Source organism: Muntiacus reevesi, chromosome 16 (genome assembly GCF_963930625.1).
Source record: "Muntiacus reevesi chromosome 16, mMunRee1.1, whole genome shotgun sequence".
In the NCBI taxonomy this organism is placed as follows: Eukaryota; Metazoa; Chordata; class Mammalia; order Artiodactyla; family Cervidae; genus Muntiacus; species Muntiacus reevesi.
The window spans coordinates 62358111-62385444 of NC_089264.1; the positions used below are offsets into that span (position 1 = coordinate 62358111).

The window sequence follows — 27334 nt, forward strand, 5'->3', positions numbered from 1 at the left end:
CCCTATTGACTATCATCACCAAACTTTGATAAGGTAGAATTTTCAACTCTAAGGTATAAACAAAACTTTTAAATAGAAATCTAAGCTTTACAGTAATCCAAGTTTGGCATAAATCTCCCTTCCTTCCGACTTTCACCTCCCTATGCTATTCCTTCTCCACCAAACCAATTACATGTGAAAATGTGTACCTTGTATTGTTCTGTTCGCTGATCCTAACTCTTCACTTAGCCTAAGAACAAGAAAAGCAAGATTGAGCCTCTGCTACGCAACTCCTAGGTAACAAAGTTAATAGCATTGTTCATGATTACCTACAGCAAAGGCAAAATAGGCAGACAAGAGTATTTCCTTCCCTGCCAAAGCCCCAGAACACAGAGGCACCCCATTCCCGTGGTGAGAGTTTTACCAGGAATTATACCCATATCGTGCTGCATAAAGACTACCAAGCCTTCCAATGAATAGCTGGTTAAATTATTTAATCTCATTCTTTTCCTCTGAACTCTCTTCTGTAAATTAGGGGTTAACAGACTATGTTGTGGGATATAACGAGTTAATACACATAAAGTGCCTACATATGCATGGTGAAGTAAGACTATCATAAACGTTAGGAATTAGTCGCTTCAGTTTAAGCATTGCCTTTTTTTTAGGGTTTAGGGCAATAACTCTACATGACTTAGGAAAGGGAGAGATGGAAGGTGGGAGCTTGAAGCCTAGGGACTTAGGGAAAAGCTGATACTGGTACAAAACAACAAACTTTCTTCTCAAGCCCCCAGAATAAACTTTACTCGGTAATCAGAGCAGAATCCCAGGGGCCACAACTTCCCTGCAAAGCCGCGAACACCCAAAGCAGAGCCCTCAGAATCCCCTGGCAGAAGGCATTTCAACCAGGGAGAAGCCTGAAGGGGGCCTTAGCACAGACTTTTACATCACAAAATTCCCCGGGAGTTGACCTGGCGATTTCCACGCTCCGAGAGACGCTTTACCCCGTGAAGTGTGCCTGTGCTTCTGCTCTGCTTGGGTGCAGCAGCGGTCCCCGGGGCCGTAGGCGGACCACCACCCGTACCTGCGCGGGCGGACCGCAGCCTCCGCCGCTCTGAGGGAATGGGCACCCAGCCCGCGGCTCGGGGGCGTGGCTCCAGGGGAGGCCCCACCCCGCCGTCCCCATTGGCTGAGGCTGCCCGGGGCCGGGGTCTGCGCGCGGCAGTCCGAGACCCCGCAGCTCCGCCCAACGCGGGTGCCTGGGGAGCGGGAGGAGACCGGGAGCTTGAGGAGCGAGCTTCTGCGCCTGGGAAGCCCCGTCGGGGGCCATGGGGGGACAGGTGAGGCTGCCGCCCGGAGAGCCCTGCCGAGAAGGTGAGTGTCTGCTCCGGGCCGGAGGACTTTGCGGCCGGGTGGCGATGAGACCCGGCGGGCGGTCGCGGGTACTGTGGAGTCTAGAAAGGGAAACGCCGGCTCTTAACGTACTCGTTCATGCATTTATTCATTCACTCAGCTGGTCAACAGATATTTATTGGTGCCAACAATATGCCAGACTCTATGGGAACGCCTGAGTCGATCAAGAAATACGTGGCTTCCCACTCCCACTCCAGAAGACAGGTCCACGCAAATTATGGAGAGCTGAATGTCTTGACGGGGTGCTCAGGGTGTTGTGGGAAGACTCCCAAGTTTCACCCGAGAAAGACGCTTCCACTGACTCAGACTCACTTCCAGAGTCCGTGTCGACGTCATCCCGCCGGCAGAGGGCGCGGCCGTGGACCCGGCGGACGTCCCGTCTCGCGCCCAGCGCTGGCTTGGCGAAGCTCAAGCAAGGTGGAGGGCCATGCGCCCTGGACACCCCCGGGGGAGGACGCTGGGCACGGCTGGGCTGCCCACCTCTCTCCTCTTTCTTTAAGAGGTGAAAACGCCTCGCGTCTGACTCGCTGCAGAGTCACTTGGCTGCTTAAGGCGAGACCGGAACTGGGCGCGATCTTTGTAGGTTTCTCACTGCTCTGCGGCCTGGGTTTCTGCCCCAACCCTCGTCGGGTAAAGTCTTAGGGCGCCGCCCCTTGCACTTTGCTCGTCGGCTTTCTACAACTTCAGTACCGAAGGCACATGTAACTCGGGATGAAACTAAGAACCTGGGGACCAGGCGGGCAGGGAGGGGGCGCGGGCGGACAGTTTGTATCAGCTAAAATCAGAGTTTTCACTTTGTACAGAGTCCAGAGGAAAGCTGATTTCTGATTTACCCAGTAAGGATGTAAAGAGGGAGGGGGCAATAAGAGGCGTGGCAAGAACTCTGCCTTCCCAAAACTGCGGGCAAATCCCCAGAGTTTCTCTTCCCTTGGCTCTCCCAGTTTATTCCTTGCTGTGGAGAGGTATTGTTTTTTGTTGTTGTTGTTGTTGTTGTTAGAAGTCAGAACGGTGCCAGGAAGAGAAAGAACGAGCACAAAGAGTAAAATGCCTGAACAATTCACAAACTATTAGAACGTTGTGGTTTTGGAAGTGTTTGAAAGTGGTTACGAAGGCAGTAGGATCTAGAATTATTTCCTAGATAGTCAATCTTTGTCTAAAGAATTCCTAAATCAGTAAATCAGACTGTTAATAACACGTCCACTGATACTAACACGTCCACCCTTGTTTACCCAGAGATCTGTAAGGAGGATGTGTGAATTACCCTGCCTATTTGAACTTAGGAATGATTTTCTGCTTTGCTCATATATTTAGTTCCAACAAGAAATGTTCAAGCTCCATGTTTAATTGTTGTTTTTTAGTCATTAAGTCCTGTAAGACTATTTTGACTCCACGGACTGTAGCCCACCAGGCTCCTCTGTCCATGGAATTCTTCAGGCAAGAATACTGGAGTGGGTTGCCATTTCCTTCTCCAGAGGATCTTCCCGATCCAGGGATGGAACTCGAGTCTCCTGCTTTGGCAGGCGGATTCTTTACCACTGAACCACCAAGGAAGCCCTCCATGTTTAATACCAAGGGTTAACTGTGGTAATTAATTGTGTGGGACTCTGGTGGCATCACGAACTCAATGGACATGAGTTTGAGCAACCTCGGGGAGACGGTGAAGGACAGGGAAACTTGGCACGCTGCAGTCCGTGAGATCACAGAGACTGAGCACACGACTGAACAACGACTGGGGAAAAAGACTTGAGAGAAATCGGAATTGTTATCAGTGAAACTTCTCTGGTGACTCAGTGGTGAAGAATCTGCCTGTAATGCAGAAAATGCAGGTGACTCCAGTTCGATTCCTGGATCAGGAAGACTGCCTGGAGGAGGGAATGGCAACCCTCTCCAGTCCTTTTGCTTGGAGAATCCCCGGGACAGAGGATCCTGGTGGGCTGCAGTCTATGGGGTTGCAAAGAGTCCGACATGGCTGAAGCGACAGCACACAGGCAGTCTTCTCAGCCATGACATCCTCCTTAAGTCTTTCTTTGTCTGTAAATTGAGAATAATTCCTACAGTTTAGTGTTTGAGGAGTAGATGCAGGTGGGATTACATATGAAGCAAAAACTTCAGAGTCTGACCTGACATGGAGTAAAGGATCAATTTTTCATTTGTTCATTTATTCAAATGACATTGACCTAAGTCCCATGTGTCAGACATTGACCTAGGTTCTATTAATAGAACAGAGAGATTTGCAAGACAGTCTGGGCCTAGAGGCCCAAAGAATTGAATAAGTCTTCATAATTAGGAATCAAACAAAGTACAAAATTATTTGAGACTTTGTTTTTTTGTAGGTACCCATCCGCAGTCTCTGGCCTCTTGGATGCAATGGTATATGTTAATGATTCTGAGATTTTACTCTTAAAAAAAACATATCATAAACATTTCTCAAAATTCCACCAAATGAATATAACTTTTATTAGCAGGGCAAGCTGTATTTTCTATATAAAATATAGCTTCTTTTATATTACACTAAAATAGATTTTCTCCAGATTTCTACAAGAAAGTTAAAAGCATAAGTTTTTTTTTCAAGTTTAAGTGCTCTAGGTGCTGAAATTTAAGTGCTCTAAGCCAGTAAAAATTCTTCATTAAAGGTTGTTCAGAAAACAATATGTTATTAATTGCAGCAGTTTATGTAGGAAATCTGATGATCAACAGTCCTCATAGAGTATTTGGCTTCCAAACATACTGATAGTGGGATGGTCTTGTTTAGATATACAAATTTTTAACTTTTAAAAAAATCAACAGTATCTGCTCAGTTTTATTTGTATTAATTGAAATATTGGGCTTCTTATCCAGTCCTATCACAGCTTATTTCCAAACTTCCAGTTTATAGCAAAATTATTTCTCATTCTTATATCTGCTCCAAATTTTCTCTCCATTTCTGCTCCAAATTATTTCTCATTCCTATTCTACCCTCCTTATTCTAGTCTTTTTGTTAGTTTTCTCAATAAAATTGTCAGTTTCCATGAGAACAGAGACCTGTTTACCTGTCTTGTTGATCACTGTCTCCCACATTCCTAGAAGAGGCCTGGCACACAGGAAGTATAATAAGAATTTAAGTGTTGATGAATGGTTACCTAACATGGGGCTTTGTATGGGAGTTTGGGCTTCCCAGGTGGCGCTAGTGGTAAAGAACCTGCCTGCCAATACAGGAGACACAGGAGATGCGGGTTCGATCCCTGGGTCTGGAAGATCCCCTGGAGAAGGAAATGGCAACCCACTCTAGTATTCTTGACTGAAGAATCCCATGAACAGAGGAGCTTGGCTGGGTACAGTCCACTGGGTCACAAAGAGTTGGACACAACTGAAGTGACTTAGCAAACATATGGTAGTTTGTTGAGTAAATAAATGAAATAGATCTGTGGATATACAATGTTGTTACAAAGCCATAATTAAGCTGTAAGAGGACATTTGTTTGGTTGGCAGTGTTAAATTGTACAGTGGAAAGTGAGAAATTAGGTTGGAAAGGCAGAGAAGCTTTCTAAGGAGCTGAGAGTTCAGTAAGGGAAGGAGTCAGTCATACCAGCCACTACTAGGACAAAGTAAGAAGTGAAGACTGCTTACTTAAAAACGTCTACGGTCAGAAGAAATTAAGCCTATTAAAGAAAGAAAGAAGAAAATCAGGAAATGAGGTTACAGAGATACATGGAGGCAGGATTCTATAGCCCATTTTAGACTGGTGGGGATTTTGGATTTTTTTCTGAATGGAAAGGGACGCCATTGTACAATTCTGGAAGGAGAAGTGACACAAAAGGATGGACTTAACTAAAGGCTTATTTCACCCGAGCTTATGTCTTACTACTCTTTGACCTCATCTCATACCAGCTCTCTTCTCTCATCAGCCAACCTGGCTTAAAGCTCCTTTCACCCTCCTCAAGCAGATTCCCACATCTGGGTGTTTGCGTTTACTTTTAGCACAGAGCTTCTTCTACTCAGTGCTCGCTCTTAAAAATACTCCTTTATGCTGCCTTTACTCTCCATGGCAGTCAGCATATTCTGTAGTTTTCAGGTCACTTGTTTATTTTCCCCCATTAGAATGACTGCAGTAGAGCAGGAATTTTACTTTACTCACAGTTGTAACCCCAACTTCAAGAAAATGCCTGACAGATGGTAGATACTCAATAAAAATATATTGAATCAGAGAATGAAATGTGTTGTTTCAGAGAATGAGTGAGAGAGAGTAATGCAACATAATGTCAGAGGTGAGCAAGCTTCAGAACATGTAAAGCTCTTTAAAAATTAGAAATTTAAATTTTGTTATAACTGCCATGAAAAATCATGGGGAATTAAGCAGGGGAGTGTTGTAATCTGATTCACACTGGCTGATATTTGGAGAATAACTTGTAGGAGACATAAGAGGTTTCATTCATTATTTCCTTTGCTAACATAAACAGGCAAGTGTATCAGTCAGCTAGGGCTTTGCCTGGTGGCTCAGCAGTAAAGAATCTGGCTGCAAGGCAGGAGATGTGGGTTTGATCCCTGGGTGGGGAAGATCCCCTGGAGAAGAAAACAGTAATCCACTCCAGTATTCTTGCCGAGGAAATCCCATGGACAGAGGCGCCTAGCTGGCTACAGTCTGTGGGGTTGCAAGAGTCAGACACAACTTAGCGATTAAACCACCAAACCACCACCATCAGTCAGCTATTGCTGTATTACACACAACCCAAACTCTAGGATGCTCAGGCTTCTGTTGTTGCAGCTCCCAGGCTCTAGAGTACAGGATCAATGGTTGTGGTGCACAGGCTTAGTTGCTTCAAGGTATGTGGGATCTTCCGGGAACAGGGATCCACCTGTGTCTCCTACATTGGCAGGCAGATTCTTTACCACTGAGTCACCAAGGGAGCCCTAAATTATTCTTCATAGACAAATTAAGACTTGAAAAAACTATTCGAAGCATTTCATCTTTGTATAAACAACAATAAATGTTAACTGACTTTATTTATTTGTACTTTTTGTTCTTATGTTTCTGAAATAGAATAGTAGTTTGGGAATTGGATTATTTGGCCTTGATTTTGGCTGTTACATGGCTTTGCCAAGTCACTTAATATCTTGGCATCAGTTTCTTTAAGATATCTTCCAGATACAAGTGCCTATGAATTTAGAGCTGGTCCATCAGCAATATTTATGAACTACCAGAATTATAAATAAATTACTCTGGGAATGAAGATAACTTATTATCAAACCCAAAAGTATTGAAGGGATCTTTAGACTCATTGAGTCAAACTCCCTCATTTTAGAGATGAAGAAACTGAAGTCAAGAGTGATGATTCAACTTTCCCAACATTATAGATGATTAGTAATGGAGCTTAAGGTAGGAAAAGGCATATAATCCTATAGAAAATTTGACTCTGTTGTTAAATTTTTAAGTGTGTGTAAGAAGACATTCATGCCTGTACCTAGAAGATACATCTTAAGTTGAATCATATGAAACTGCTCTTTTTTGTTGGGTCAAAAATTGTCAAATAGCATCAACTTCATTTGGTTTAACATAACTGAGAACATTACCAGTACTGTTTGTAAAAACAAAAAACACTGCAAATTACCCAAATGTCCACAAACTATAAAATAGAAAAATTACTGGTGAGATAGTCATAAAGTGGAATTCTATAGAACAGTAGGGAAAAAAGCAAACCTTACAGTCAGAGCATCAAGAATGATAAATCTCAAAAGCAAGCAAATCACCAAAGAATGCATACTATATGATTACATTTTTAGAAAGTGTAAAAAGAAGAAAATGAAACAATTTATTATTTAAAGATATAATTTTATAGGGGAATTTCTTTTTCTTTTTCTTTTTTTTGGCCATTCCCCATGGCATGTAGGATCTTTCCCTGAGCAGGGATTGAACCCATGTCCCCTGCAGTGGAAGCTCCAAGTCTTAACCAGTGGACTAGCAGCGAAGTCCCGGGAAATCTTTTTTTTTTTTTTTTTTTGAAGCAAGGACTGTTAGACAGAAAATCAAATTAGTTGTAACCTCTGAGGGACAGTGCTTTACTTCTTAAATTAGGTGGTTGATACGTTGGTGTATATTATTTTTTCTTTATAACTAACACATATTTCCTAAATGTTATTCAATATTTAAAACAATATATCATAACATTAAAGAAATGATACATGCTCTTTGCTGACAGGAGTATAAATTGGTATAGACACTTGAAAGGGGTATTGGCAGTGTCTATTAAAATGAAAAAGAAGGAATGTAATAGATTTTCTGTGTTAGATAAAGTTTGGATTAAACTCCTGGAGAATTACTTTGCTTACTATAATCTTAAGAAGCTACCTCCATTTTGAGATCTCTAGTTGCTCAGAAACCTCCAGTGTCCCTGCCCACGTATTCTGCTTCCTCCATCCCTCCCCTCCTGCCCTACAGCGCTCCATACCCACGTACCCAGCAGTCACTCCCTCATTCGTTCATATCTGCCGTGGCCTCCCTCTTTCATGTGCTCCCCAAACATAAAACAATTTAAGTTCTAAGGTCAGTAACTAGACAAGATTTTATTATTTTTCCTGCCATAAAACTTACAACATTAGTGCTCGTTTACAGTGAGAACTTACAAAAGGCAACAAGGATTTTTTGCGTTCCCTTAGCATCTTCTGCCCCCACCCCCTAAAATGTTGGAAACGTTTTGCTGTAAACGGTTCAGAAAGAGTATTGTTTCACGGGAATGAGGTTCACCCACACTGCTTCCAGAGTTAAAGTTTTGGAATGGTTATGTTAACTACACAGTAAATGATACTGATGCAGCCATGGAATTTTCTGTCCAGTTCAGTCAGATGTTTTCACAAAAATTCATGTAATCAAAATTCTTACTACTAAAAATTACTTTGGTAGTAATTGAGGGTTAGATGAGATGAACAGTGTCCAGGACTAGATTGCTTGCGGCTAGCTTATGTGAAAATTTGCATCAGTTCTTACTAAAACAACCAGCCTGAAAAATTCCTCAGTTACGGTAAACTATCCCTGAAGTAATATAATTCTCCTTGGAATATTTAGAAGTTTTGTCTCAGAATTTATCCTGTATCTCTGAATCAAAGTTGGTTCATTTTCAAATTACAGAGATAAATGAAATACTAACCATGAAAAAACTGAATTCAATTATTTTACCTTTTGCTAGTCTTGAACTTTATAGTTGTTCTTCAACTGTATGTGTGGTAAAGCTCACAGAACTCATACTGCTTTTAGGGCTTCCCAGGTGGTGCTGGTGGTAATGAACCTGCCTGCCAGTGCGTGAGACAAAAGATGTGCAGGTTCGATCTCTGGGTTGGGAATATCCTGTGTAGGAGGAGAGGGCAACTCACTCCAGTGTTCTTGCCTGGAGAAGCCCATGGACAGAGGAGCCTGGTGGGCTACAGTCCATACAGTTGCAAAGAGTTGGACACGACTGAGCAACTCTACACTCATGCACACACGCCTACTGCTTTGCCCCAGAGGCACAGATCCCACTGTTAAAGTTTTGTTTCTAAGACAACATTTAGTCAAACTATCTTTTGTTGTTTACATGCTTTCTTAAGATTTTTGAGATGTGAAGCTGACTTTATTTCACTGAATCCTAAAATTCTAGTTAATTCGTCTTTGCCCATTTTTGTTCAGGGTAAGTCATGTTAGGAAAATATGTCTTTCAAATGGAAAAAAATTTGAAAAGATAGAAAATCTAGTCACAGGGTCACTGTGTTGGCAGCTTTTCAAGTGGAGAATCGATTATAAAAAATTTCTTAAACAGTATAAAATGTTTTCATTCTGTGTTTTAGTATTTAGCTCCCCCCTCCCCCAAAAAAGGCAGTTACAATAATGGGTCTGGTTCAGTGGATTTACATGCTTATTTGAATCCTCTTCAAGGGGAAAAAAGCCTACTGATATTTAATTCATTTTTCTGTTAGAGTCTGTTTTATTAAGGAGGAAGTGAATTAGACTTGAAAAAGTATTCTCTATGGGGAAAATGGTCTAGAAAACTAGACCCACTTTTAAACAGATTTTCTGAAATGCACATCAAGTGGATTAGCTCAGTTTCCTGTAGCGTGGTGATTTCTAGTCTGGGGGGCTTGCTGTGCCCTTCCCTATTTTCGGGCGTTATACACACACTGCATGATGCTTTCTGGGAAACACACTGATGGCGTGAGGGAGAGAAGTGGATGTGCGGGGTAGGGAGCTGTAATGAACTGCTGAGCCCAAGCCAGTGCACACAGCTCTTTGATGTTCCAGCAGGCTGCTGTTGGCTGAAGCAAAGAACCAAGTATTGCTAGACTTTCCATTCAATAAGAGGAATCCAGACTTTGTTGTGAAGTCTGTCATGCTTAGATGATGACAGCTAAAGCACTTTGAAAACACTATGAAGAACTTGTGTGTGTGAGACCAGCAGAATGTGTCTGCCAACCCATGGATCACATGCTGGAGACTGCCCATCAGGTAGTAAAAAAAAGTGTGTCAGTAGAGAAAGAAAGTTTCTGTTTCTTGGAGAAAGAAAGAAAATGTTAATGCATCTCCCTTTCGTTGGTTGACGTCTCCCTCTTTCCCTTTTTCCAGGCTATGTGCTGTCCCTGAGCTGTCCGAATGCCTCCCAGGCTTGGTGTGAGATCACACATGTGTCACAGCTGCTGGCCTCTCCTGTCCTCTACAGGGACCTGAATTCCAGCATAACCAACCTGAGCATTTCTACAGAGAACAAATACAGCCTTTATATAGGCCTGGTACTGGCAATAAGTTCCAGTATTTTTATTGGCTCCAGTTTCATCTTGAAAAAAAAGGGCCTCTTGCAACTGGCCAGAAAGGGTGTCACTAGAGCTGGTAAGAGATAGATGCAGCTAACGAATTCAAATTTCTAATTGCAGAGATAATCCTATTGTAAGACTGCAGTGCTATGAGAATTTCAGAGAATTTCACTGTGTCTGCCTTGCCCCTGTCTCTGTTCTCAGCAGTTTCCAGGATTGAACCAGTTGTGTCTCCTTTAGGGTAAAACTAAAACTTGAGAAGTTTAGAGCGTGTAATGAGCTCTTCTTTCATAGCCTTGTTGTTCAGCCGCCAGGTCAGGTTTGACTCTTTGTGACCATATGGACTGCAGCACGCCAGGCTTCCCTGTCCTTCACTGTCTCCAGGAGTTTGCTCAAACTCACATCCATTGAGTCAGTGATGCCATTCAACTATCTCATCCTCTGTCACCTCCTTCTTCTCCTTACTCTGAGGTTTCAGGATTTAAAGTCAGATCAGGCTAAACACATCAGGGGGTTTTCTTTGCACTCAGAGTAAAATCCAAACGTCCTTCCACAATCTGACCTCACCTCCTGCCTAAAGTGTCCCATGCTACCTCTCCAGCTTCATCTTCTGCTCCCCTGTCTGCTGCCTGCTTTTCTCTGGCTCTTGGAATTTACCAAGTTCTTTCCTACCTCAAGAGACAGGGGTTCATCCCTGGGTCGAGAAGATCCCCTAGAGTAGGAAATGGCAACCCACCCCAGTATTCTTGCCTGGAGAATCCCATGGACAGAGGAGCCTGGCGGGCTACAGTCAATGGGGTCAACAAAGAATCAGACATGACTGAGCACAGCAAGGCTGGGACAGCTTCCCACCTCAAGGTCTTTTCCTTTGCCTGCAACTCTCTTCTCCTTGCCCATCATTTGGTGACTCATCCTTCAGACTTCAACTAAAGTATAATCACTCCAGAAAGGCCTTCTTGACCTTCCTCTTTGGGAAGGTCTCACTCACCTCCACCCCTGCTATTATTGCACTAAGGGTTTCCTTCAATGTCCCTGGAATAATTTGTCATTGTACATTTATTGTTTATTTACTTGTTGTCAACAGGCTTGTTTATTGATACTAGATTCACAAAAGCAGGAACCTCCCCTAACATAGAGGTCGGTACCCAATAAGTATTGTCAAGTCAATAAATGGATAGCAGTAGAATTAGGTTACTATTTGCAGTGATATTTCAGAAGCTGTTAGCTCGGCTTGACTGTCCTTCATTAGCTATGAATTTTCTATTCATTCTTATCAAGAATAATGTCTTTAAAAAAGCTAAATATTGTTCTAAGATCCAAGGAGGATAATAAATAGTTATGAATTGTGCAAACAAGTTTATAGAAGAGTACTATTGTGGGAACACTGATTCAAATAGTTTAGCATTAAAAAAGATAGACAAAATGAAAGATAATTGAAAAATCAAATAAGTCCATGCAGCAGTTTATTACACAATTTTTAAAGTGGCATTTCAGTCCACTACAGAAAGGATGAATAATTCAATTGAAAGTATAGAGACAACTGGCAAAAACTAGAGGAGAAAAATGTAAGGGTTCTACTTTATACCACTTATCACAGTAGATTTCACATTGTTTAAGTTAAATTTAAAATAATTTTTTTTTAATCCTAAAAGACAGTCTTCCTAAGCATAAAGATAAAGGAGGAAACAATTCTATATGAAGAAAGAGATGATCTGGATTGACCAAAAAAAATCCTACTTGAAAACACCGTGAAACTGAAAAGGAAATGACATATGGGGGAGAAAATTTCAAAATATATGACAAAGGGTAGTTAGGATCCACCATATAGAAAGAGTGACTATAGTTGATAATCTCGGGAGAAGGAAATGGTAACCCACTCCATTATTCTTGCCTGGAGAATCCCAGGGACAGAGGACCCTGGCAGGCTACAGTCCATGGGGTCTCAAAAAAGTCAGACTAAACAACAACAATGTTGATAAGAAAAAGATTAGTACCAAACAGGAAAAGTCAAAGCACATAAGCAAGGAACTCACAGAATAATTGTAAGTGGCCAATAAACATACTTAAGTAAATGTTAATTCACTAGTACCCAAAGAGATATCAACTATGTAACAATGGGCTCCGGGTTGTTGCCTACTATTTTAACAAGATTTTGTTTTTCTTTAAAAAGTAATGCCCTATGCTGCTAAGGGAATTTGAGAAATAAATAGCTTTCTCAAACATTGCTGGAAGCAATATAAATGGGTACAAACTTTCCTGAGAGAAATTTGGGAAAGCTTAAAATATTACCATCTTAAAATCTAATAATTCTGCTTCTGGGAATTTATCTTAAGAAGTGAATGAAACTACAGTAATCAAAACAGCATCATATTGGCACAAAAACAGACATATAGATCAATGGAACAGAGATAACCCACACATCTGTAGTCAATTATTCTATTATAAAGCAAGCAAGACTATATAATGGAGAAAAGACAGTTTCTTCAACACATGGTATTGGGATAACTGGACAGCTACATGTAATTCAGGAAATTAGAACATTCCCTCACACCATATACAAAAATAAACTCAAAATGGTTTAAAGACCTAAATATAAGATGTGACACCATAAAACTCCTAAAGAATATAGGCAAAACATTCTTAGACATAAATCATAGCAATATTTTTATATCAGTCTCCCAAGGCAAAAGAAGTAAAAGCAAAAATAAACAAATAGGACCTAATCAAACTTAAAGCTTTTGCATAGCAAGGGAAACAATCAACAAAACAAAAAAGACGACCTATGTAATGGGAGAAAGTATTTGCAAACAGTGTGACCAACAAGGAGTTAATATCCAAAATATACAAATAGCTCATACAACTTAATATCAAAACAAACAACCCAATCAAAAAATGGCAGAACACTTAAATTTTTCCAAAGAAGACATTCATATGACCTATAGACTCATGAAAAGATGTTCAGTATCACTAATTACCAGGGAAATGCAAGTCAAAACTATAGTGAGGTATTCTCTCACCATGATCAGAATGGCCATCATTAAAAAGTCCACTGACAAATGATCGGAGACAGTGTGAAAAAAAGGGAACCTTCCTATACTGTTGGTGGGAAGGTAAATTGGTATAGCCACTATGGAAAACAGATTGGAGGTTTCTTAGAACACTAAAATTAGAGTTACCATATGACCCAGCAATCCCATTCTTGGGCATATATTCAAAAAGACAAAAACTCTAATTTGAAAAGACATATACACCCCAGTGTTCAGAGCAGCACTATTTACAAGAGCCAAAGAGTTTAGACAACCCAGGTGCCCATCAACAGATGACTGGTTTAAGAGTATGGGACATATAAATATAATGGAATATTACCCAGTCATGAAAATGAATTAAATCTTGTCATTTACACCAACATAGATGCACCTAGAGCACATAATACTAAGTCAAGCAGAGAAAGACAAATATATATATATATATTACTTATATGTGGAATCTACAAAATAATGCAGATGAATATATATATATATATATATATATATATATATAAAAGAGACCTAGACTCACAGACATAGAGAACAAACTTATGGTTACCAAAGGGAAGGGGATACATTAGGATAAATTAGAAGTATGAGATTAAGAGATACAAACTACTGCACATAAAGTAGATGAGCAACAGATATTTACTGTATAGCATATAGAGCTATGTTCAGTATCTTGTAGTAACCTATAGTGGAAGTTAATCTGAAATCTATAATATGTAAATGGATCACTTTGCTGTATACCTGGAACTGACACGATATTGTAAATCAAGTATATTTCAATTAAAAAAAAAACACATCCAATATAACCATTATGGTCTATAAAGTAAAACATTAAAAAACAAGTGAATAAGAATTCAACCTAGATTTACATATCTGGATGTTTATAATATTTAAGGGTTTTATATAATGATAAGAAAAAACTAGGAACTATATATACATACATATATGTGTATATATATATGTACACTCTTATGTTTGAGTGTCTGTATGGTCTCATAAACGTTAATAATAATATACCAGACTTTGGAATGTTCAATTATTAATTAACGGCTGAGAAAGTATTTCTGATACTAAGTTTTTTAAAAACAGCATATGAAATCATATTTTAAAATTCCAACTTAGTTATTTGCAAATTTTGTAAGGAGAAAATCATGAATAAGTGGTTAATTCATGTGGTTAAAGTAAAAAATTACAAGAGTGGGAAGATAATTCTCTGAGTATCTTAGGAAAGGTTTTTGTCTTTTTCAGTAGGCTAGACACAAATAGATTCAAGGGATTAGATCTGATAGACAGAGCTCCTGAAGAACTATGGACAGAGGTTCATAACACTGTACAGGAGGTGTGATCAAAACCAACCCCAAGAAAAATAAATGCAAAAAGGTAAAAGGGCTAACTGAGGAGGTCTTACAAATAGCTGAGGAAAAAAAGAGAACTGAAAGGCAAAGGAGAAAAAGAAAGATAAATCCATCTGAATGCAGAGTTCCAAAGAATAGCAAGGAGAGATAAGAAAACCTTCCTAAGTGAACAGTGCAAGGAAATAGAGGAAAACAATAGAATGGGAAAGACTAGATATCTCTTCAAGAAAATTAGAGATGCCAAGGAAACATTTCATGCAAAGATGGGCACAATAAAGGACAGAAATGATATGGACCTAACAGAAGCAGAAGATATTAAGAAGAGATGGCAAGAATACACAGAAGAATGATACAAAGAAAGATCTTAATGACCCAGATAACCAGGATGTTGTGATCACTCACCTAGAGCCACACATCCTGGAATGTGAAGTCAAGTGGATCTAAGGAAGCATCACTACAACCAAAGCTAGTGGAGGTGACAGAATTCCATCTGAGCTATTTCAAATCCTAAAAGATGATTCTATGAAAGTGTTGTATTCAATATCCCAGCAAATATGGAAAGCTCAGCAATGGCCACAAGACTCGAAAAGGTCAGTTTTCATTCCAATCCCAAAGAAAAGCAATCCCAAAGAATGCTCAAACTGCAGCACAATTGCACTCATCTCACACGCTAGTAAAGTAATGCTCAAAATTCTCCAAGCCAGGCTTCAGCAATACGTGAACCATGAACTTCCAGATGTAATCCTCAAAATTCTTTAAACCAGGCCTACAATACATGAACCCAGAACTTCCAGATGTTCAAACTGGATTTAGAAAAGGCAGAGGAACCAGAGATCAAATCGCCAACATCTGTTGGATCATAGAAAAAAGAAGAGAATTCCAGAAAAACATCTGCTTCATTGACCATACTGAAGCCTTTGACTGTGTGGATCACAACAAACTGTGGAAAATTCTTAAAAAGATGGTAATACCAGACCACCTTACCTGCCTCCTGAGAAACCTGTGTACAGGTCAAGAAACAACAGTTAGAACCAGACATGGAACAGCAGACTGGTTCCAAATTGAGAAAGGAGCACATCAAGTGTGTATATTGTCACCCTGCTTATTTAACTTATATGCAGAGTACATCATGGGAAATGCTGGGCTGGATGAAGCACAAGCTGGAATCAAGATAGCCAGGAAGTATCAAAAACCTCAGATATGCAGATGACACCACCTTTATGGCAGAAAGTGAAGAGGAACTAAAGAGCCTCTTGATGAAAGTGAAAGAGGAGATTGAAAAAGCTGGCTTGAAATTCAACATTCAGAAAACTAAGATCATGGCATCTGGCCCCATCACTTCATGGCAAGTAGATGGAGAAACAATGGAAACAGTGACAGACTTTATTTTCTTGATTTTCTCCAAAATCACTGCAGATGGTGACTGCAGCCATAAAATTAAAAGATGCTTGCTCCTTGGAAGAAAAGCTGTGACAAACCTAGACAGCATATAAAAAAGCAGAGGCATTACTTTGCTGACAAGGTCCATATAGTTAAAGCTATGGTTCTTCCAGTAGTCATGTATGGATTTGAGAGTTGGACCATAAAGAAGGCTGAACACCGAAGAATTGATGCTTTTGAGCTGCGGTGTTGTTGAAAACTCTTGAGAGTCCCTTGGACTGCAAAGAGATCCAACCAGTCCATCCTAAAGGAAATCAGTCCTGAATATTCATTAGAAGGACTGATGCTGAAGCCCCAATACTTTGGCCATCTGATGCAAAGAACTGACTCATTGCAAAGAAAAGACCCTGATGCTGGGAATGATTGAAGGCAGGAGGAGAAGGGGATGACAGAGGATGAGATGGTTGGATGGCGTCACTGACTCAGTGAACATGAGTTTGTGCAAGCTCCGGGAGTTGGTGAAGGACAGGGAAGCCTGGCGTGCTGCAGTCCATGGGGTCGCAAAGAGTCAGACACGACTGAGCAACTGAACAACACCTGACACAAATTCAGTTTCATAGTGCCAGAAGGTAGAGAATAAGCAGAGTCCAGCTGGCTAACACTGGTTGTTCTCTCGTTGACTATCCAAAACTTCAAAAGCTCTTATCTCAACCATCTTCTTTCCTTTAATGTCTTCATTAGGTACCAATCTAATTTAGTATTTATTGGGTTCTGTCTTTAACTGTGGCCAAAATAAAGCATTTAGGGCTTATAATACTCTCTATCTACAGCTCTGAATGGCATAAATAGTTTAGACAAAGAATGTCACCTTCCATATCAGTAAACAAAGGATACTGCTGACATCAAGGCATTAGCGACTGCCCCCACCGACAGACCGTGCAGCCTGAGGGGACTCAGGCTGGAGAACGCTGGGTACTGGCCCTGAATAGTTAAGGTGCATACCAAAGGAAGGATTCCAGTGAGCCAGACTCCTGCACCTTCCCATACAAATAAAAGTGCTAAATTCATTTTTTTAAATTAACAGTAATCTTTTGATGTTCCAACTGTCTTTTTGGTTTTTTTTTTTTTTTTTTTTTTTTTTGCAAAACTCCTATATATCCTGGCTCCTCCCTTTCCTATTCAGAGCAGGCCCTCAGAACTATCTGAGAGGCTGCCTCCCAGACTTAAGTCCTCAGCAAATCCACCAAATAAAACATAATTCTCAAAAAAAAAAAAAAAAAAACAAACAAACATATTTCTGTTTTTAGGTTTGCATTTTTTTTTTTGAGTTGACAATAATAAACCTCATGACTAATTTTCCTGCAAATGAAGAAAACTTACTTTCTGTAGAAATCAAAGGTAACATAAAGAAAACTTTAGGAGATCTCTAGAAATGACTGAGTAAGTAAGCTAAAAGATGAGATATACTGAGTAGGCCTTAAGTGTTGCTTTTTCCAACCATATTCCGGTACCTTTTATAGAACTTAATTCCCCAAACCCTCTTCTTCCACTTTAGAACTTAATTTCTATTTTCATCATTTTCCTAGGACAAGGTGGACATTCTTACCTCAAGGAATGGCTCTGGTGGGCAGGATTACTCTCAAGTGAGTCCATAATGCCAAGAATAGTGTTTGCTTGCAAAATGATGAATAAATTACATGCAGTTGTTCAAATCGATCAATTTATCCAACTGGTAAGGCTGTCAATTATGTCTGGAAGTTTTTGTGTGGGCATAATGTCTTATATATAAAGTAAGTCCTGTGAATTTAGAATTAATTTTTACTCTGACTTCCTCCCACCCCTGTGTTCTCAATGCTGTGTTGGAATGCCAGGGAAAACTTACCATTTGAAATCTTATGTTTTATCACAAACTTCTCCTTCTCTTGTATTTTATTCCCCATAATAATTGATGAAAATGCTTCCCTCCTACATTTCCCCGGCTCCTAATTCTATATGTGACTATTCTAGATGCAAAGAGTGGGTAACTTTCCTAGCAAGGACCAAAACTTGGATAAACGAAAGTCCCCTTGGGCTGCTTAGTTCTGAACAGAGAGGAGATGAAAATTGTCAGCATTCTCCCTCCTCCTAGACTTGCCTGGAGGATTAAATGAGACTCTGTATGAGGTAAAAGCATTTTTATTAATATGATGTCCAGAGAGAAGGCAGTGTTATCTCTCAGGCACTTTTGCAGATTTATTTTTCCCTCCTAACTCCTCTGAACTTTCTCAAATTCCAAGTCTTAAACTTCCAGAGAAAGGACCTCATAAATTTTAGTTTCACACACTTGCCAGCCATCTCCCTCTGCAGCCAGAAGCCTTTAAACTTCCATCAATTTTCCTGTACCAAGTAAAACATTTCGGTATTTTTGAGATCCTCTTAAAAGAAAGAATTGGATAACTTTTTCTTAAACAAATGGTGGTATCTAAAAGGCTTGTTACCGCAAAACTGGGTTTCACCTCTTGGAGGGTGTCAAAAGACACAACCAAACCAAAGATAAGAAAAAGGAAGAATTTATTACTTGAAGCAGGTAAGGAGAATTCTGGGGCTCTTTCCCAAAGCACTATCTCCCCAAACAGCAAATTGGGAAAGTTTCAAGTTCAAAGTATGTGCATATTCATAGAGGGCTTGAGCAGAGGAGAATTCAACATAAAAATGGGATGAAGGTTGATAAAATCCAAGCTAAAGCTTCTGTCTAGTTGATAGAAGTCATGAGGGTTGGGCAAATTCAACATCATCCCTTAGGTTCAAGTGGATCTAGTGGTGGAGGGGATCTAAATTCTGCAAAATAGCTCAAGGAAGTACTTTAGGCTAACCTTTCCACCGAACCAGAATTGGGAGTCTTTACAACCAATTTATCCTCTTTGCTTTTGTTACTTTTTCTTGCCCGATAAGAGTTTGTCCTTTGGTTCCTTTGAGATCGTTAATTACTGAGGCCTGTTCATGGGCAAGTACTGTGTCCAGGCTTAGAGCACAGACGAGCCTGGGCCTGAAACGGCTCCTCTTGCGTCAGAAAGCTGCGTCTGGTTCTTTCCCTCTGGGAAACCCACACCCTATCTGCTTACAAGATGGTGAACAAGAGTAATGTAAATTTATACAGCTTTTTTTTTTTTTTTTTTTTTTTCAATTTTTAGGGTGTTTTCACATTTGTTTTCTTACTTCATTTGAGTAATTGTTGTCAGGGACTATACTGGGAAGATTCCAAATAAACACTTGGATGATTCTCTTTCCTTTCCTCTCTTTCTCATATCTTCCTACCTTCTACCTATGCAACAGAAAGTAGAAGAATATTATATGGCTACATTTGTAATTGTATTCTCACCATGCACATGGTTTCTACAAGTATTGAAGAGAGAAAAGCATTGTCTTCAACATTAGAGATTTTTACCTAGAGACAAACATACAGTACTTCATGAGATCAATATTTTCCTGGAAAGCTATCATGATAAAAATATAAATAATGAGGTATTCAAAAAAGCTTATGTTGATGAAAAATTAACTAGTCAATCTAAAAGAGAAATGGAAAATTTTATTCAAGCCAAATTGAGAATTATAACCTGAGAACAGCCTCTCAGCAAACTATTCTGCCCATTAGAGATCATAGCACAGTTGTATAAGTTTTTCTAGACAGGAGGCTGTACGTGAAATGATGTATACTGAACACTTTACACCATCCAGAGATGCATTTACAAAGAAGGTATGGGCCCTTCAAGATTAAGGAGGAGGGATATCTGCTAAGGAGGTCTGGTTAGCGCACAGACACACTAAAGGGGAGAGGGGAGGCCCAAATGGCAAAAAAAATTATGCTTACATTTTTCTTGTCTTGCCACAAAATATGAGTTTTATTTCATTGCTTACAATTCCAAGAAAACTGCCACGTTGCTGCTATGCACAGTCTCCTAGTTGTTCCATTCTGTATGATTCTGTTTGTTTTACGATGTTTCGGAGCTGATTACTCTTGCAGATCTGGCTGGGGATGGGGTAGGGACTGGGAGTGGAGTGGATAGCAGCCAGAGGGAAAAAGTGTACTGGTGTCTTTTATCTGTTCCAGAAGCTCTCTCAACAAGAAGTATATGCTTGGCATAGTTGCGGTGTGAAATACTACATTCTGTGGGCAAGCATTCAATTGTGACCTAGCAGGAGAATAATCTGCCCTCAATACAAGAACCCAACTCTTAGAGGGATTATCCGTTGCTCTCAGAGTCAATTGCATCCCCCTATCTCATGGAAGTCTGGAGTTGCTCAGATAAGAAAAGGCTTCCAGGAGCACATTGTTAGGACTTGAGCTGCTAAGATACTGTTACTTGCTTGCAGATCCCCTGCAATCCAGGGGTGCTTGACTACACAGGCCTGTGGGTATCTCTGCCTATCCCCTGCCTGGACTGTACACCTCTAGAAAGCATTCTAATTTTACAGGTTGCTTTATTGTTAATTTGCCCAACAGTGGGTATTCTTGAGCAAACAATAATTCTCTGCTCACTTCAAATCCTACCTCTACCAGATTTCATCAGAGTGACCAACTATGTTTCTGGTACTAAAGTAACTAAAATCTTTATTGAAGGTCTTTTAAAATAGATACTTCCCTGTCACCACTTTTTGCATTAGTGAGTTAGCATTATCAGGTAATTATGGTTTATCTGCAACCTTTCAATACCAAAGTTTCCCCACCTTCCCTAAAAGAAGTTAAATTATTCCTTTTCATTAGATATGAGTGTCTTCAGGATAAAGGACTACTGCTTTGCATGTGTCAGTTGTTGAATACATGTGCCTCTCCTTTATATTAACACTGCTGCTTGCTTTCCAGTGGGAGCAGGAGAGGTTGTGAATTTTGCAGCTTATGCTTTTGCTCCTGCCACTCTGGTCACCTCACTGGGCGCGCTGAGTGTTCTTGTAAGGTACGTGAGCAGTAAGGAACTTGGCTTCTGTAGAGATTTTAATACCATGATTCACATAACCCACAAGAAATAGATTACTTAACATATCTCAAAGCAAAATTTTGAAAAATCACAAAATTAATTTGAGAAGATTTCACAATAAATAGCAGTAGAAATAAGAAACGGAGTGTCTTCCTGCCAAACTTAAGGTAATTGTGTGTTTTCTTTGTGATGATTCAATGAAGCATCATTGAATTTTTTCCAAGCAGTTTTTCCCCTCTCACCTGAACAAATTACCACAACCCTCTTAATGCTTTCTGTTGTCCTAGTGGTTAATGACCATAGTTATCAGAGGATTTTAAAAAGCATGATGTTTGGGTTGAATTTCAGCTCTTACTAAAACTCTTGCATTGCTGCTGAATACTTCTGTTTGGAGACATCTTAGTTTCTTTTAGTCCTGCAAGCAGGAGTCATTTTCCTGTCAATAGAAGGTGGATCTAATATATCTGAGTTGACCATTATGATACCAAATGAATGTGTTCCATGAGCCCATGAACTGTTTTATTTTGTAACTAAGCAACTGTTGTGTTTGTTGTCTTTTCCTTTTATCTCCATTATCAACCTCTAGAAGAAGGTTTATGACTAGGCCTACCCACTGGTGGGAGTGCCAGGGCGTAAGGAGAAGGGACCACAGCTGACCTAGCAGTTGAACAGCAGGATGGTATAATCTGTCCATCGTAGTGCCAATCTAGAACTTCCTGAGGCCATAGCAACCAAAGTAGTGGGAGCATTGGATAGGTGAAAGTATCAGGGCAATAGCAGCTGGTAAGGAAATATTTTAGTATTCTGACAGCCCATTTGGTTGTACTTGTGTGTACCAACTAAACACTACCCCTGAAGAGCAGAGTTAATTCTTCTTTAGGTTTATATCTTTCTTTGAAGCCTTCATGAGCATGCATGTTCTAAATGCATCATGCCAGTAAGATGTAAAAATATCTTCTACTTTGACTTTACAAGAGAAGGTGGGGAAATTGAAAACAAATTGTGTGGGACCTCTTAGAAGGTCATGGGAAATTTTCAGGTGTACAGAATGCCTATTATAATGTTTTAGATATAAAAGCAATTAAACAGATTTGATTAATCATCTCTCCTGAGTTTTAAAGTTAGTCAGAGTACGGATGTAGAAAATCAACTTACAGTTGCCAGAAGGTGAAGGGAGAGGAAGGAATAAATTGGAAGACTGGAGTTGACATACACACAGCACTATATACAAAATAGACAGCTAATAAGAAGCCCCTGTATAGAACAGGGAGCTCTACTCAGTACTCTGTAATGGCCTATATGGGGAAGAATCTAAAGAGTGGGTATATGCATATGTATAACTGATTCACTGTACTGTATTCCTGAAACTAACAGAACATTGTAAATCAACTATACTCCCATGAAATTTTTTTAAAATAGCAAACTACTAATGATTTTTAAAATGTTCATCTTAAAGTTTGACAAATGGTAGAAATTTTTCTAAATACAAATTTAGTAATATATAACAAACTTCACACACACATAAACAAAGCAAGCAAGCTAACTGGGGTTTTCAGTGTCACGTGGCATATTCCAGTCAGTTGACAGAGATACAGACTGGTGCACACCACAGCGTGACAGCTGAGCTGCTGTGGAATCCAAAGGCAATTGAATAAGAGTGATTGTTTTTCCTTCTTCCCACAGTGCAATATTGTCTTCCTACTTTTTAAATGAGCAATTGAACATTCATGGGAAAATAGGCTGTATATTAAGTATATTGGGATCAACTGTGATGGTTATCCATGCCCCACAAGAAGAGAAAGTTGCTACTCTGCATGAAATGGAAATGAAATTGAGAGACCCAGGTCTGTAATTCAACCAAAAGAGACACTCAAATTCTGCTCCACTTTCTCTCCTCATCACATGAGTTTGTATTAATATTGTAATATGCTTCCTGCAAGCCCGTCTGTGGGTTGAGATATAGTAAGGTTTGACTGAGTAGTACAAACCTTCTGAAAAGCTGCCACAACTTATTTTTGTGTCTGTGCTTCGCTTCCACAGAATGAAGGGAAGAGATGGGAATTGGAGAGGGGGAAGGCTCATATTCCAAACCAAACTTTGACATCTTCCTCATTCTGAAAATAAAGTCAATCAGGCAATACCTGCTTTACCTTATAGTGTTATCTGTGAGGTTCAAATATGTCTGTGAAAATTCATTGTGAGATGTCAAAAGCCATGCAGTAACATGTTGTTGCTGTTCCTGTCTTTAATTTAATCATGGTTTTCTTTCTAAAACACTTATGCTCCTAAACTCATGACTAACAAGATTTCACAAAGACCTGACCGTATTGGCATTTTCTGAAGCCTAATTCTTTTCTCCTTCTAACAGGATTTATCTGCTTTGCTGTGATCATAACTGTGATCTCCTTGGTACTAATTTTGATTGTGGCACCCAAGAAAGGACAGACAAATATATTGGTCTACATATCAATCTGTTCATTGATTGGAGCATTTTCAGTTTCCTCTGTCAAGGGCCTGGGCATTGCCATTAAGGAACTCCTGGAATGGAAGCCCGTTTATAAGCATCCTCTGGTCTTCGTTTTGTTGGCTGTACTTGTGCTTTCGGTGATGACACAGATCAACTATCTCAACAAGGCACTGGACACCTTTAACACTTCTCTTGTGACTCCCATTTATTACGTGTTGTTCACATCCATGGTGGTGACTTGCTCCGCCATCTTATTTCAAGAATGGTATGGCATGAATGCCGGAGATGTCATCGGGACCTTGACTGGGTTCTTCACCATCATCAATGGCATCTTCCTTCTACATGCTTTTAAAAACATTGACATTACCTGGAGTGACCTGACATCCACTACTCGGAAAGAAGTCCTCTCTGTGAATGGCAGTGAAGACAAATACATCTTACTAGAGAACACAGACTGTTCAGTCCCTGGATTCGATGATGACATTACCTTGTATAGCAGGACTAGTCAAAATCCCTAGAAACCTGGACTTTAACCACTAGGAGACACTTGGAGAGGAGAAGGAATACCTGATTCTTGAAAGAAATATTAGGAAAGCTGGCATTTTTAAAGTTCTAACTAATAATGTAGACATGAGGCCAAATAAAAATGTCTGCACTTTTGGCCATCACAGTTGAAAAATCAAAGTTTTGGTCCTTCTCCAGAAGACTTCTGCTGTTTTTCATTTCTGCAAACTTGAAGTACTGCCTAAGCATGAAAGAAGTCAAAGAATTAGATAACTCTCAGGATAATCTCTCTCTTCTGGTCAGCGTGTTTGACTCTGCAGGTGGCTCTTGATTTCTTTGGCTGCTATTCTCAGTCTCTCGGTAATTCATAGGTAAACCCAACTGTATACTGATAAGCAGAGTATCAGTCGTCACTCTCCAGTGAGTCATAGTTTCAAATTATTAAGACTGAGAAGCGAGATCACTGCTGCTTCCCCTCACTCTACAGCTTCCTTCTTCCTAAGTAGCTGAAGGGAAGGTGTTAAAGAACATGCACCTGCTGGAGGTCTGCTCGGCGCTGTGCTACATGTGCAAGGCACATGTGCCCACGAAGGGCGTATAAGCTGTGATTTATTGATACATCATAGAGGCTTATTAACAATCAAAATGGGAGAATGGGAGAGAGAAATACTTAATACCTTAGGTAAATGAAACTATTTTTCCTTTTCACAAAAACAAATGCACATGATTATGTTCATGGGCTCTTTTAATTCAGACCTGAACAACATAGGACACAATTGAGTTTCTGAAGAAGTACAAGTGATTTCGGCTTTGGAGTTCTTTATATTCATTTTGTTCTCTACTTTTATTATTATTATCCCTAGTGTCATTTTTCTTCTTGTTGTAGAGACTTTCAAAAAGTACATTGTTTTAGCATTATATTGTACACTTCAATTTTTCTCAAAGGTTTAATCCCCAAAGGGTGGGTTTTCCACTAACTAGAAACAAATAGAAAAACTTTATGAAAGACCTGAATGAGTTATCATAATTGTCCTCTTGAAATCTGGCATTTTCACCTTTATTAAGGAAATTATAATTGGTTACTAACATTTTAAAAAATATGCATATACTACCACAATAAGTGGTAGATTGTCTTTTTCTGTTGAATTTCATCCTGGCCATGCTTTCCATACATTTTATTGTAATTATCTGGGGAGAATAGGAAGGTGGGTTAACTTCTTAGAAAACAAAATACTAAGACCTCAGGGACTAGTACAGGGAAATATATTTTCATGTTAAAGCCTGCATAAAATTTTCTTATTTCACTCCAAGTGCATGGGAGAAGTAACAATTTTGGTGGTCTTTACTGTTTATGGGTAGATTACTCATCACTCATTGATTTGATGGAAAAGAAATTAGCTATATTATTTCTAGACTAAAGTTATTTCTCTCAAAAAAAATCCTAACCCCAAAATTATGACATTAAACAAACAAAAAACCTTCAGTTTGACTGGATTTTTCTTCTCTAATGTCAAATGTTATTAGTTTTATTTGTTTGTAATCTAGCTCAAGTCTATCCTGGGTAATAGTAGTAGACTCTTTTCTTCAGAATTCCATTAAAGTGACTTGAGCATTTCCACAGTTTTGTTGAACTATGACTGACATCCACAGTGATGACCTGAGATGATTGCAAAGTTCTAAAGTGCTGGTATAGTCTCTTTGGCATAGGGCTTCCCAGATGGCGCTAGTGGTAAAAAACCGGCCTGCTAATGCAGGAGACAGGAGAAACACAGGTTCAACCCCTGGGTTGGGAAGATCCCCTGGAGAAGGGCATGACAACCCACTCTAGTATTCTTGCCTGGAGAATCCTATGGACAGAAGGGCCTGGCAGTCTGCAGTCCATGGGGTTGCAGAGTTGGACACGACTGAAGTGACTTAGCACACAGGCAGTGTTGAGTGCAATTCAGTGCCTTCCACATTTTTGAAAATTGATAATCCATGGGAGATGCATGGGTTGATACCTCAGGTCAAATATATGTTTACTCTGTTGATTGCTGTCTCATCTAAATTGTATATCAGATACATAAGTTATGAACACAAGCTTGTAGAAAACATGGTTTCTAAAAAGGTAGTGGTTGAAAGTTGTAGAAATTCATTTAAAGTTTTTCTTTTTTTTTCTGTTGAAAACTGTTGCTTTCTCCAGGACACCTTCTTAGTGAGCAAATTCATAGCATCCAACCTGAGGCCAAGGTAGTCCTCCACTTAACTGAATCTTGGTCTCAGGTATTTCCTCAGTGTCACCTGTTACAAAGCTTTGCCCTTGGCATATTGTGCCCAGCTTGAAGGTTCCTGGAATACAAGAAACCATGTGTACCCTGGGATGGATAATGAACTGGTGTTGACACATATGCCCAGGAGAAAGTCTCAGAAAGATCTAATGAGTTGAAACATATTGAGAAACAATGAAACATTTGAAAAACTCTAAAAATCTCTGGTGGGCATATGCATTGAAAAACTAAAATGCTGCAAATCCAAAACCCAGAATACTTTTTCCCAAATAGGAAGATGTTGTCCAAGGAGGAACAAAATGCTGGATCCCTATATTCAGACTAACTGTGTTAGTCTTAGCTGGTACTTTCAAATGTATATATTTTAATATATATACACTTTATCTCAGATACCTTAAGATTTATTATGTGAGAATCTGTACATGTATCATCAAGGATCACAAAACTGTCTTCACATAGCCAAAAGGAAAGCCTTTCCTAATTCTGTAAACATAATAGTTTCATTTTATTTTCTAACTTACAATTTTATTCTTAGATCAATGGTTAATTATTTAATTTTTAGTTCAGATTTCCAAATGTTCATAAAAGCCTCTAGATTTGGCAGCATGCAATTAACATTTTTGTTTTAAGAGTATGAAGTCAAACATGTGTATATGGAAAGCACTCACATTTATCCCTGACGTTGAGGCATTCATACAATTCAGTTCTCTCTGAAACGTAATTCTCACAGTCTTAATATGAGACTGATAAGGGTCATTTGTCATCAGTTTTCATAAATTCTTTGTTTTCAGTTTGTCACTTTAGCTCATTCTTAATAATTCAAGTGAAAACGAATTCTATTAGCGTATTATCAATACAAAATGTTAGACAGATATATTTTTCTTAATAAAACCAAACTATATACAGTTTTCACATCCCAATAAAGCTTTGTAGAAAATAACTTTCATCAATATAAATGAAATATTTTCAAATATTTAAAAAATTATGATCATGAAATTTTCTATTTTTCTAATGTTTATAAATACTGTGCATTTTAGAAAGTTTATAACTTTTAATGTTTCTATCTTTCATTTGTAATAAAATAATGTGGCTTACTTATCCTTGTTGGAGTTCCATTTTGATTTTCTTGAAGTTAAGTTTATGTCATGGCAAAATTAAAAAGAAAAGTTTGAGGTTTAAAATGCTTTGTGCTTAATGCTTTGTCATTTTCCTTGAAATTAAAGTCTATGTTTTAGAA

At 39.3% G+C, this 27334-nt stretch overlaps 1 protein-coding gene across 3 annotated transcripts; it reads left to right on the top strand.

Moving 5' to 3' along the window:
* Positions 1-1216: 1216 nt before the first annotated feature.
* Positions 1217-27256, top strand: NIPAL1 (NIPA like domain containing 1). 3 transcript variants are annotated; one of them, XM_065907177.1, is made up of 6 exons: positions 1217-1350; positions 9953-10213; positions 17494-17550; positions 20748-20838; positions 22543-22703; positions 23228-27255. In XM_065907177.1, exons 1-6 carry the CDS (start codon positions 1305-1307, stop codon positions 23842-23844), a joined length of 1233 nt encoding a protein of 410 aa, XP_065763249.1. In that variant the 5' UTR covers positions 1217-1304; the 3' UTR covers positions 23845-27255. The 3 variants fall into 3 exon arrangements, with proteins under 3 accessions (XP_065763249.1, XP_065763251.1, XP_065763250.1); XM_065907178.1 differs by lacking the exon at positions 1217-1350 and adding an exon at positions 9788-9835; XM_065907179.1 differs by lacking the exon at positions 17494-17550 and having other exon boundaries at positions 23228-27256.
* Positions 27257-27334: the final 78 nt, after the last annotated feature.

Bases quoted from the DNA above. Each gene is read 5' to 3' on its own strand.
- NIPAL1 (XM_065907177.1), top strand. From the start codon at position 1,305: ATGGGGGGACAGGTGAGGCTGCCGCCCGGAGAGCCCTGCCGAGAAG. The intron at 10,214-17,493 runs GTAAGAGATAGA...TCATTTTCCTAG, and splicing joins AAAGGGTGTCACTAGAGCTG to GACAAGGTGGACATTCTTAC. The intron at 17,551-20,747 runs GTGAGTCCATAA...CTTGCTTTCCAG, and splicing joins GTGGGCAGGATTACTCTCAA to TGGGAGCAGGAGAGGTTGTG.